At 39.0% G+C, this 13564-nt stretch overlaps 1 protein-coding gene across 1 annotated transcript in view; it reads right to left on the bottom strand.

The window, feature by feature from the left end:
- The window catches only part of LOC109836472 (probable leucine-rich repeat receptor-like protein kinase At5g63930), a 4571-nt gene continuing 1307 nt past the window's right edge, over nt 10301-13564 (bottom strand). The window contains 3 exon segments of the mRNA XM_020404375.1: nt 10301-10735; nt 11202-12682; nt 12684-13564. The exon segment at nt 12684-13564 is cut by the window's right edge and continues 10 nt beyond it. Coding sequence (XP_020259964.1) covers nt 10353-10735; nt 11202-12682; nt 12684-13564 — 2745 coding nt within the window. The 3' untranslated portion in view covers nt 10301-10352.

Raw genomic sequence — 13564 nt, 5'->3', positions numbered from 1 at the left:
GCTTCGCCGAGGCACACGAATTCCAGATCTAAAAAAATGAGGCCTAAGGCTTGTATTTATAGGCATGAGGGGTTGCGGAGTGGTTAAAACTGCTTAAGGCCCGAATCCGCGCTGGAGGGCGTCTCACCAAACTCGAGACACCCCTGGGGTGTCTCACAAAATCCGAGACATTCCGTTGAGGTGCATTCGTCCGCTTCCGCTGTAAATTCTTCGTCCGAACTCGGATTTTAGTGATTCGAAGTGCGTTGGAAGTCTGACGAAGAGTTCTATCAGCTCCAATGGTTGGATTATCTGTAGAATGAACGAGACACGAAGGGCGTTGTTCTTTTTGTAACATCGCGGGGCTCTCGATTAGCCCGTGCCTTCGTTATCCCGAAATTCCGTCAGCTCACGTAGTTCGTCGGTTCACTTCAATCGTTCACCGACGTCAGTCGAACTCCTGTGAACCAGATAGTGACGTTCATTATCGTTCCTTAACACTGAGCTGTTCGTGGAGACCTATAGGCAATTTTCGATGCCTACAGCAGGTGCGTGGAGATCAACAGTATTTTCTGGAGTGAGAGTTGTATCCACGGGATATGGATTAGAAGGTGTAAGAGAAGACTCGGGTGAGGAAGAGTCAACAGAAGGAGAGAGAGAGATGTCAGGGAGATCTCGAAAGGAAAATTGAGGTGAAGAAGTGGGTGATACAGTTGACGGGGAAGCATGATCAGTAGAGTAGAGGAAATTAAAGTCATCAGAAGCAGAATAATATGGAGAATCCTCTTCGAAATGAACATGACGAGATATATGAACTCGACGAGTTGCGGGATCATAACAACGATAACCTCGATGTTCTGAACTAATTCCTAAATAAACACAAGAAACAACTCTGGGAAACAATTTATCACGTTCGTGAGATGACAGAAGAAAAAAACATCAACAACTAAAAACGTAAACTAGATCATAACGAGGAGGATGAGTATAAACACGACTATAAGGAGTAGCACCGGAAAGAGAGCTAGATGGAGTGATATTAATGGCATGAGTCGCGGTGAGAATAGCCTCAGCCTAGAAACGACAAGGAACAGAGTAAGAAATGAGCATTGATCGAGCAGTATCAAGGATATGACGATGTTTGCGTTCAGCAACACCATTTTGCTCATGAGTGTAGGGACATAACTATTGAAAGATAGTCCCACGAGAGGACATGATAGAGCGTATGGTAGAGGATAGGTACTCTTTGGCACAATCAGAACGAAAAATTTTAATACGAGATTACCATTGAGTGAAAATCATAGCAGTGAAGGCTTGATAAGCAGTAAGTACGTCAGAGCGATTCTTAAGTAGGTAAACCCATGTAAAACGAGAGAAATCGTCGATAAAGATAACATAATATAAGTAGCCAGATGAAGAAGGCAAAGGAGCTGGCCCCCAAATATCAGAATGTACTAAATCAAATAAGGAAGTGGATACGGATGTACTCATTTTAAATTGTAAAGCAGTGAATTTAGCTAATTTGCAACCAGTACATGACTCAATACTAAAACTAGATGATACAGGACTAAGTACTCCAGACTGAATAAGACTCTTCAGCCTTTTATTAGACACATGACCAAGTTGTCTATGCCATAAATTGGCAGGAATCGGGGTAGAGGGTTTTGACGAACGAAGAGAAGCAATAAGAGAACGTGGACGTAAGGACTCTGGAAGGTGAAGATATTCCAGAAAATACAGTTTGTGCCTCCTATGACCCGTCCTAACCATCTTGTCCGTCTGTGGATCCTGCACAATACAAGTATCAGAAGAAAATGAGACAAAAGGCCCGTCGTGCATAAAGAGCTAATAGAAATTAAATTCAAGCACAACTGATGAGCCACATAGACGGAACCAAGTGTTAGACGACCAGATAGATCATTTTGCAGGGTAATAGAGTCATACTGAGTAATGGACAATGGTTGTCCAGCAGCTGTGTAGATAGGAAGAAGAGAGGATGAAGTAAAGACAGAGGATAAAAGTGAGGCATTACAAGTCATATGAAAGGAACAACCAAAGTAAAAAATCCAGAGATCATTCATACCAGAAGCGGAAGGATTAGCTGAAGAACCAGCAAAATACATACCAGAGAGTTGTGCGGCGGATGTAGAGGTGATATGTTGAAAAACATCAAGTTGACGGCGAAGACTTTCAATAGCTTGAATTGTAGAGTTTGAAGTAGTAGAAGGTATAGCATTGGCCAGCAATCCTGGTGTACGAGAGGGTTGAGACTGAGGAGGTCGCCGACCACGACCAGTACCTGAGGAACGTAACTCGGGATGAAGCTTGAAGCATGTCTCAATGTGGTGTCCTTCCTTCTTACAATATTTACAAAAGAGCTTAGATCGAGCCTATGGAGAGGGAGCATGTGGAGAAGTATGATTCATAACAGGAGCAGTGACAGGTACAGACAAAACAATCTCGAGTGAAGAGGTAGGAGTGTCTGTTGACAAATTGAGTCGTGTTGTCTGCTGCCGGGTCTCATAAGCAGTGAGAGCTCCCATAACTGAGGCCAAAGTCAGAAATTGAGGCTGATTAAATAGTTGATCAGCCATAGTTGAATATTCAGGAAGGGACTAAAACAGTTGATGCACCTCATGCCGTTCGTACCAGGCTAGCCAGTCTTCATATGTGGAATTACGTCCAGGAAACATAGAGCGTAACTCTGTCCAAAAAGCTTGCATTTGTCCAAAATGGGACTACAGAGATGAACTACCTTTGCGTTGTAGAGCAATGCGTTGCAGAAGATATGCCTCCCGTGCACCCGAGCACTCAGTGAAACGCTCAGTGAGACGAGTCCACATGGCCCAAGCAGAGGGAAGCGAGCCAATCTTGACAGTGAGACCAGAGCCAACACAGCAAGTGAGATAATCCATGACATGAAATTCCTGCAATTGTCACTCTGAACTCTCCTTAACATAGAGAGCACGAGCAGCCTGAAGATCGACATCACCACTGCCAGAGGTAATAGTACTGGATGAAGCAATAGTGCTGATGGACGGTGGAACTGGACCCGTACTGGTGAGATGATCAAGCAAAACAGCACCACGCAAGGCATTGGTGACAATGGTGGACCACCCTGCCCAGTCACTTTGATCATTGAGGGGCAAATGTGGTTTGGGAATCTTCTCTGAAGGAGCCATAACAACAATGTTGAGACGTTAAGACGTCGAGATGCTGTTACTGACTACGAAACGACAATGTCGTTCATTTGAGGCCGAGAGACGGCTTGAAACGACGATGCCGTTAATTTGAGACCGAGAGACGGTCTTGAAACGACAATGCCGTTAAAATAGAACCCGAAGGTTAGAATAAAACCGGATGATTTAAAATAGAACCCGAAGGTTAGACGAGAACGCGGAACGCGTTAAGAGGCCGCAAAGCGGCAAGGCCAAAATTATCTGGCATATGAACGCTAAAAAAAATTATTAAACGGCTGCAAAGCAACAAGGCCAAGATTTGACAAAAGAACACAAAAGCATTAAAAATTTTATTGGAAGGGAAATAACCCTATCTCTGATACCATGTTAAAGTAAGAGAGAGAGAGAATTTTGGGTAAATTTCTCTTGAGTTGAATATTGAGTGTGCATATATATTTATACAAGTAGAGGAGTGTGAAGTTTGTTCTCCCAAGCAATGTGGGACTAAAACCCACTACAATACACTATTTCAATTTTCAATAATATTGATTGTGACATGTCTTGAAGTTCACTCTTTCTTAAGTATTTTTTTCGTTCTGTGTTTGAATTTTTCGCTTGTGATACATTACTTAGATACCTTTTGAAATTTCTACATATTATTTACAATATTAGGGATTGTTTAAGATAGAATTTAAGATTTGCAATTCTGAAATTTTGAATTCTTTAAATTATCTTTTTTTCATGTTTCTTTCCTGTTAGGTTGAATGGATTGCAAGTTCCATTCAGTTTTCTCATCAAACTTTTCATCAACGCGAACATGATTAAGGCTTTTGGTTATCATAGAATCATTAATGTGGGGTCCACTTTTTTCATTGAATTTTGAGAGTTTCGTGAATCAAAGAATCTCCTAGTTAAACCATACTTCATATTCTCGTGCGAGATATGCACCCTTTTTCTTGAAAGAATTTAATAGATATGAAGTAGGTACATATTTTGTTAAATGAGTTATCAAAAAGAATATTAGTTTCACCCATCAATAAAGCAGAACTTTGCCACTTGCCCATTTTATAATAGATTATTTAGAAAAATGAGCTGGTATCACCTCATGTCTTTGTTTTTTTTTTTCTTGATATTGTAACTTGCATCCTTTTCTAAAGCACTATGTCTTGTCCCCTTTAGAGAAGAGTGCAAGTTACACTTAACCTCACTGTAAATCTTATAAGTCATATCATAAGAAGAAGGCAAAATGCAAAAGTATATACGTTAAAAGAGTCCTGCAACAGGGACCCTGAGTGGGACAAGTGAAGTATCGACTCCATGTCCCGTTTATATTAATTTCTAACCATGTCACCATACACTGATTCAAGAGTTTTCCTCTCCAACACACTGCAAATAATTTTTCTTCGTGGGGATTTGATCCACGAGTAAAATTATTGAGTTTCAAATATCGATTGTTGCCCGAAGGGAGAAAAAAGAAAAAGAAACTTTCCACCTGTTAAACACAGGTTACTGCTATATAATGAACAATTAAGGGAATAGCTAGAGGAATAATATGGTAGGTGCAACTAACAGGAATTTGTGTAAATCAAAGAGTAAAGATGCAAAAGGCACTACATTTCGTACCAAGTCTATTCTCTAGGCAGTTGAAGTTGCCTTTTTCATCACAGATATTTCCACATATTTGTGTTTTCATACTTAATAGCTTGTCTTATTAAGTTATTGATTGTCATCGCGTTCTTCTTTCTGAAAGAAATAGAGAGAATGTATACCTTTAGGGGCTGTTTGGTTGCACACTTTTTAAGAAAACTTTTTTCAAAACATCTGACAATGGTAAATTTGTAATTAAAAGTTTTTCAGAGATTTCTGTAAATTATGTTTGGTTAAATTTGTAATTAAAAGTTTTTCAGAGATTTCTGTAAATTATGTTTGGTTCAACAAAAAATTTACAGAAATATTTTCTATAAAATATCAAAACCTACCAAATTTTACAAAAAGCAATTTCCTCTTAAAATGAGAGAAAATCACCAGAAATCTGACACATACCATATTTAATTAAAAACCTATCAAATCTTGTTATTTTCTATAAAGTTATGAGCTATTTTCTTGTTTTGAACCAAACAAGCAAAGTACAAAAAACAAGAAAATTATTACTTTTTGATTTCTCAAAACTGTTCCTATAATTTTTTTAAGAAATATAAGGAAATCATATTTTAGGTGGAAAACATTTCCTATAATTTCTAGAAATTGAACCAAACACCCACAAGAAAGATAGGGTAATTATATGGAAACCACCTTTCAATTTCAATTTTTTTATAAACTATCTTTAAATCATGTTTTTGTTGCAATCAACCACATTCCAACCAAATTTTCACTAAAAAATAAAAAATAAGCTTAAAATGAAAGTAAAAGAACTGGCGTGCTGCAGTTCTCATAAAATTCAGTTTCGATTGTTTTACCTACGATATTTGTTGGTTTTATAAGGTTTTATGGCAAATCTTCTTTAAGTATATGACTTGGGCCAAAATATAGTAAGCTGGCCCCAAAAAAGGTGCCCTTTTGAGTTACACCGTCCTAGATTGTGGCCAAAGTGCAAGCATTACTAATTTGATCATAGAGGGTATTTCTAGTTTAATTACAGAATAAAGGAGGAGTTCTAGTAAAATATTTTGTAGTTTATACTTATTAGAAAATTACACTAGTTCCTCTTTATGAAATTTTATGTTAGGAGAATGGGGCCAGATTGTGAGAGCCTAAGAGAGTTCTCCTTTTTCAAAACAGCTCAAAAGGAGTGCTTATAGAAAGTTAAATAAAAAAAAAAAAAATCAAACATATTAATGTGAATAGGGTATTTCTGAGCTAGGACAATTGCAATTACAAATTATCCTTTTTTTCCTCCACATAAATGGCTTAGAACAAGTTGTTAATATATATAAAGTTCTGATATGATTTGTAGCAAGCGATTATGACATTCACATGTTCATATCAACATAAGCCTAAAAAATACTATAATATTTAAATTTGCATCTTTGTAAGGAGTGATACTTATTTATTATTTTTTTGATTATCTCCGTGTGATGTCTGATCTGTAAGGAAAACTTTACCATGTACTCATCTTCAATAATGATAGGGCCAGGACTCATGAGATAGTGAAGTTAATAACTAACATCAAATGTAACATTACCGCAAGATCTCTAGTTTAAGTGAAGAAATTATTTGTTTCCCTGCAAGAAATTATTTGTTTAGATGTATTTGCTGGAGTTCATTAGAATTGTGAAACCCACAGACTAGTTTTGTTAAGACTTAAAATCTCATTTCACTTTGCCTTCTGTTTGCTTTGACGGGAAAAGGGGCAGAGAAAAACAACGAAATCCATCTGCCATTATGTAACGTTTGTTGGGAATTTAACGCCTAAATCCCTAATGCAACAGAAACGCAGAATAGAAAAAGTACACCAAGATTTACGAGGTTCGGCAACTGCCTACGTTCTCGGGAGCCACACAGTCAATTTCTTATTAATCAAACAAGAAATTACAAATCAAGAGCAAATCCCAAAACTGAGATTTCTCAAAGATGAACACTGTAGCTACAGTGTTAATAATTAAAGGGAATAAACCCTTTCAATTCTCTCTCTCTCTAAAAATCCTTTCTTAATCTCCCCTCAATGCACGGTTGAGAGCTGGAGATGAAGAACCAAAATCGCTGCTGCGATTTCAAGGTTTGGAGAAGAGGAACGTTGCTGCGTTATTTTGGTGCCGCCGTCAGAGAGAAATCAGAGGAGGAGAAGCAACACAAAACCCTAGGGCGACGAGGGGTTTATATAAGCAAACATGACAGGCTGGCGACAGCCTGTCGCCAGCCACGCGAAGACGCGGACGTCGGAGCGCCAAAACGCGGACGTCAGAGCTTGGACGCGAGGGTCGGTATCCCAAACGCGAGGGTCGGAGTCCCAAACGCGAGGGTCGGAGTCTGAAACGCAAGGGTCGAATTTCCCAAATGCGAGGGTCGCGTTTCCCACAATTTGAGCTCGCCTGCTCGAGCTCCACCTGAAACTGCGCCTGCAGTTCGCCGTCGACTTCGCCTGAGTCGACGTCCACGCTCGCCTGCATGGTTCTCAAGCTCGTCGGAGCTTCGCCGGAGCTCCTCGCCGGAATTGAGGTTTGATCTACACCCCTTTCGAATTCTTCGCCAAGTGTATCGCACTCTGGCTATCACTGTGCAAAACATTCTTCTCCTGTTTGAATCCCAGCTCTGTTAACAAACCCTGAAGCCATATCATCTCTTTACTGGCTTCAGTCACTGCAACATACTCAGCTTCTGTAGTGGATAGGGTAACAATCTTCTGTACATGTGACATCCAACTAACAGCTGTAGTTCCAACGGTGAATACATAGCCGGTGGTGCTTCTTCGGTGATCGACTTCACCGCCGAAGTCAGCCTATAATCCTTGGGAAATTGGAGTTGTGGGCCCCACGATATCAATTGCTTGCAGTGGGAGGGAAGGAGGGAAAAAAAACCTTACCAATGCTTTTCATAGTCTAATGTGTTACGGTGACTGAAATATACTATAGCTCTTTGAAAATATGGTACGGTGGCTAACCGATTTTAAACATGCTCTTGTTGCGGAAAGAATCTACCTACACCCATAGGGTTGGGGCAATAGCTAAAAAAACCCGTCCGATAAGCGTCAACCACAAAGCGGGAGCAGGGATTAGAGCAAGTGCAGCAAGCTCTCACCCCAGCTCCCAAAGTTGAGGTGACAGTGGGAGCCTGCTGCAAACGCCCCAGCAAGCTCCTAAGAGGCCTCTTTAGGCTGATGTGGACATCATGTAGGAGGTGGGGTCTAGTTGAGCTCCTAAGCGTGGGAGCTCCTAAGGAATAAAAAAACAATTTGTTTACACAAAACCTCATTTTTAGCTGGCAGCTACACTAAAAGAGAGATTTTTTACACAAAAACCCAATTTTACACAAAAACCCATGTGATGTGGCATTGAGAGCTCTTGAGAGCTCTCCAACAAGCACTCCTAACTAGGAGTTTGCTGCACTTACTCTTAGTCTCATTCATAATAATAAGGTATGGTAAGCACCAGCCACAAAGCGGGAGCAGAGATTAGTCTCATTCATAATAATAAGATATGGGGATACCTCATGGGAATTAAAAAAAAAAGAATCTATCTAATTCCAGTGAATTTGGATGATATGCGAGATTTCATATAATATTATGGCATGGGTTTGTACTTTGTAGTAACATTTTTTTCCCTCCAAGTAACTTTGTTTAAACCTTGAGATAAATTTGAGGAACAGAAACAGAGAACTTGCCTCGGGTTCGTTATGAGCAGTTGGGCCCTTGATGGATTCCTGAACTAAATAAAGCCCACAAAACTGATTAAAAAAAGCAGTAGACGGACAAGTGTTTCGTACTCTTGTTTTGCTTTGTCCTTATTTTGCCAAATTTGCAATTTCATTTGTTGGTAAACAAAAGATTAGTTTGAAAAGATAATTGGATTTATTATTAGAAACGTAACATTCGTCGCATATAACTAGGGTGTAACAATAGACGTTGAAATTTTGTACTAACCAAAAAAGCTAAAGAGTAATGCTTCATTGTCAAGTTTGTAGACCACTTTGTGGTCACGGTTAAATTAACAACCATTTAGGCTCTGTTTGACAAAACTAGCTGAAAGCTGCGAGATTATAACTGAAAGCTATCAAGCTAGCTAAAAGCTGTGAAATTGTAGCTAAAAACTGATAGCTGTGTAGTTAGCTAATTGACTAGAGCTGTTTGGCAAAAGAAACTGTACAACTAACTTAAATTTGCTAAATGACTAAAAATATCATGCAATATTATTGATATAAAATTAGAATTATTAGGGGCAAAAACGGAAGAAAAAAATTGACAGCTCCTTCCCAAATACAAACGCTACTTGAGATAGCTTTCCAAAAGCTAATTGCAAAAGACACAATCTCCAAAATAATCTCCTCCTATTTTTGGTCACCAAACAGCTCTACTAGCTTATTGACCAAGTAAATAAGACACAAGCTCTTAGATAAGACACTTTTTTTTGGTTGCCAAACAGTGCCTTAATTTGCAATAAAAACGAAGTTTGCGCAACAAAATATGCAAAAATCCAGCAACATTTGCAATCAACCGATTTATAGGCAACATTTTCTACACGCAAAAAAACTCGGTTGCATTTACCATCGCAGCATATCAAAGAGCCCCAGATAAATGAGGTATTCAGGTGAGATATCGCGGTTGGAACAGTTGGTGGAAAACCATTACAAACTCTGAAATAATGTGGATGTAGAATTCGAAGCTGAAATAACTCAAGACGCAAGTACAGAAAATTTAGGAACAATCATCTATTTCAGATAAATAAGCCGGAACAGGAGAAGCATACACCGATGTGACAAGAGTTTACTACTTTACCTGCATAATGAGAGGAGGCCCTCTTCTTCTTGAAACATGCTTCCAAGCAAAAACGTTCAAGCACTGAAGCCAATTTATGGGCTAATCCACTTTTACATCCCAAGGGAAGTCACTTGATTTCTCAAGAAATTAGTACAAAAACAGGTCACTTGTACCTCAATATATACAATTGAGAATAGACAAGTCTTCTTTTATCAAATATTCACTGTTATAAAGAGGTTTTACAGCAGTTAACAATGGAACCGGTGCCAAATAATTCTTGCGATTAGGCATATTTCAGGCCTTATTCCCAGTGGAGGCATAGATTTGGATCGGTAATCCGAAATCAAAGAGGAGAGATTTCTGCCTATAAGCTTCTCAAATTGGATGCTATTATGTCGAAATAAAATAATTTGTATAGAGGAATCTCCTATGCTTTTTCTCTAGTGTGACAATGATCATAAGTTCACGCAACTCGTACTGAACACTAACTAGTCCACCACTTTATATTCATAAGTTTAAGACAAATTAGAATTCAGAAGATAAGATTCACAAGCAAATAAAATTTAAAATGACCATAATCATAACAGTACTGGACCTTACTAAGCTATGAAATATTATGTATTGGAAAAAAAATATATAAGATTATGTATTTATGCATGTAGGCGATGAGAAAGCGATTCCATATTGAGATATCCATAATGAACAGGTACACTACAAAACTATGAAATATTATGTATTGAATAAAAATAAGAATAAATGATTTTCATTAATGCACATTAATAAATACATTATGAGTCGCCGTTCACTCTCAAAGAGAGAGCAGAAGCTGGTGAGGATGCAAAGCTCTCAGCTCTCTCTTTAGACTCAATTAGCATCCATACGACTTGCCTCATAGGTGGTCTATCAAAAGGCGACATGCTTGTGCATAGCAAAGCAATTTTCAACATTGTGATCATATGATCGACTACAATTTTGTCTTCTAAATCCAAACGACTATCAAAAAGTCCAGAATCCAAGGAATGATTCTTAATATAGTTTCTTACCCATGTAACGAGATCACCTCCTACGTCTAAAGGCTGTACAGGTGTTCTTCCAGTTAGTAGCTCCAAAAGCACGACACCGTAGCTATAGATGTCACATTTTTCCGTAACCTTCATGGTATATGCATATTCTGAAAGGAAATAATTACACAAAATCAGAATTACTAAATGCTGAGAGAGATGCAAAAAAGGGTATTTCCAAGGGCTTTGAAATTTCTCATCTGCATAGTGGATACAAAAACCAACTGTACACATTCGCTTAAACATAAATGCCCTATGGTACTTGATGCATAAAGAATTTACACAAAGCCAAATGACAATTTCTTGAAAGCCCACTAATCTATACTTCAATAATGCTGATACACGAAACAGGAGATTCAAGTGAAAATTTTCAATGTCCAAAATGGAATTAAGTGAAACAGTCGAGTGTAGAGCAGCACTTGATTGAGTGTATAGAATGTAGTCATTTTATTCTTATGCATATGATGTTTTTAGTCAGTTAGAAGTGTATATATAGGATGTCAGTTAACAAAATGTATGGTTATAAAACAGACAATAGCACAACCAAAATGATAAATGCCTGAGATAGGGACTCACCAGGTGCTATATACCCATAGGACCCAGCAACCGCAGACATTGATTTTGAATAAGACATGTCAATCACTTTGGCCAATCCGAAATCTCCAACATGCGCTTCAAATTTCTCATCGAGGAGGATATTATTGGATTTGATGTCCCTATGAATAATATGAGGCTTACAATCATGATGCAAGTACGAAAGCCCCTCAGCAGCTCCAAGAGCAATCATATATCGAGTGTTCCAATCAAGGCTAGATGCTTCACCATGAAGTAGCTCGCCAAGGCTACCTCTTGACATATACTCATAAAGGAGAAGGTTAGAACCCTGGTGATAACAATAACCATACAACTTAACAATATTTCGATGCCTTATCTTCCCAAGAGTTGAAATTTCTGCGAGAAAACTGTTGTCGGTATTATTCCCCTCTCTATTTGATGCTAATTTCTTCACAGCAATAACAAGCCCCGAGTGCATAACGGCTCTATACACTGTTCCACAAGCACCCCTTCCTACTACAAACCCCTCATCAAAGTTATTTGTGGCAGCAACGAGATCTTGAAATGAAAACTTTTCTTTTGGGCATATATACATACTAGAAACTGAAGAAGATAGCTGCTGCTTGTCTTGAAGAGGAGCAACGGTTTCCACCGGTCTTCGCATAAAATATAATATGACGCCTATAAGAACAAGTGAGATACCTCCAATAACTGCAGAAACTATAGCAATTATCTTTCCTCGAGGGTTACCGGATCTTTTTAATGACGGAGAGGCAGATATTGATGGGTGATTACAACTACCGAGGGGTCCACCACAAAGACCTCTATTTCCAGCAAAGCTACTTAATGCGAGGTTTCGAAACAATGGGATAGCAGGGAGAACTCCGCTGAGATTATTGTATGAAACATTTAGCCCAAGTAAACTTGATAGGTTTTCAAATGTTGAAGGGATTTCACCTGTAAGATGATTATTATTGAGCAAAAGGAACTCCAATAAAGCGAGATTCCCAAGCTCAGGTGGCATTTCTCCAGAAAGATTATTGTAACTGAGATTCATTGCAATTTGTAAGCTTGAAAGCCCACCCAACTCCTTTGGTATTGCACCAGAAAATTGATTGCCGCCCATTTGTAGCTCTGTCAGATGAGAAAGCTTCCCTAGAATGGAAGGTATCATTCCCAAGAATTTATTATCAGAAAGATAGAGCAGTTCGAGCTGCAAGAGAGTCCCAATTTCAACAGGAACAGAGCCTACAAAGTGATTTTGACTGAGATCAAGCCGTTGAAGCATCCGGCAACTGAAAATATCAGGAGGTATAAACCCTCCAAATTTATTTGATGAGATGTTAAAGACAACCAATCCTGAAAGATTGCCAATTTCCCGAGGCAACTCTGAGGTAAAATAATTATTGGGGATGATAAGTCTCTGCAAAGATTTGCAGTTCCCTATCTCCGAAGGAAGTGGGCCACTGAATCGGTTCTGATCCAATTCAATGGCAGTCAAGACGAAGTTGCACCAAAGATTTGCAATTTGTGACGCCACTAGGAATATTTCCATTAAGCTTATTAGACCATAGATTCAGCAAAATAAGATTTGAATGACGACAAAGATGGGTCGGTATTTGCCCTGTCAAGTTGTTATCTGAGAAATCCACAACCCAGAGGGGGCTATAAACTCCAAGTGCCTGAGGAATTACACCTGATAGCTTGTTATCGAAGAGTTGTAGCTGGAGTAGTTTAGGCAAATATTGCAATCCAACAGGGATTGGCCCTGTGAGAGAGTTGATTGAGAGATCGAGTTTAGTCAAATTCCTGAGCTCACAAAGTTCAATAGGGATGAAACCGGTAAGCTTGTTCTGGAAAAGATGGAGAAGGCGCAAACCCTTTATGTTACTCAGCTCTGCCGGTATTTCTCCAGTCAAGAAATTTTCAGAGAAATCAATTTCTAGTGCAATACTAAGATTTCCAAGTTCCTTTGGGATTGTTCCATTAAGTCCATTCCTGTAAATATACAGGTACTGCAAAGAATGAAGGTTTCCAATCTCAGCAGGTATTCCCCCCACTAGATTATTCTGGTAAAGAGCAATGGTGTCGAGGCTTGTACAATTGCCAAGCTCCTTAGGAACAACACCAGACAGCTGGTTGTCCCAAAGAATTAGTTCTGACAAGTACTTGAGCTTTCCAATCTCTTTCGGGATTTCACCTCCTAGATTGTTTTGGGCAAGACCCAACATTCGGATGTTGTAGCATTCACTAATCTCGACAGGAATACTTCCTGATATAAGATTTTGCCCCGCTCTAAAAACCGACAAGTTCTTGAGCCTTCCCATTGTACGAGGCAACGGACCGCTTAGATTATTACTATACGTCACTAGTTCTTCAAGAGA

The sequence above is a fragment of the Asparagus officinalis genome, chromosome 4 (assembly GCF_001876935.1).
Source record: "Asparagus officinalis chromosome 4, Aspof.V1, whole genome shotgun sequence".
NCBI lineage: Eukaryota > Viridiplantae > Streptophyta > Magnoliopsida > Asparagales > Asparagaceae > Asparagus > Asparagus officinalis.
This window is presented reverse-complemented; position numbering and strand designations above follow the sequence as displayed.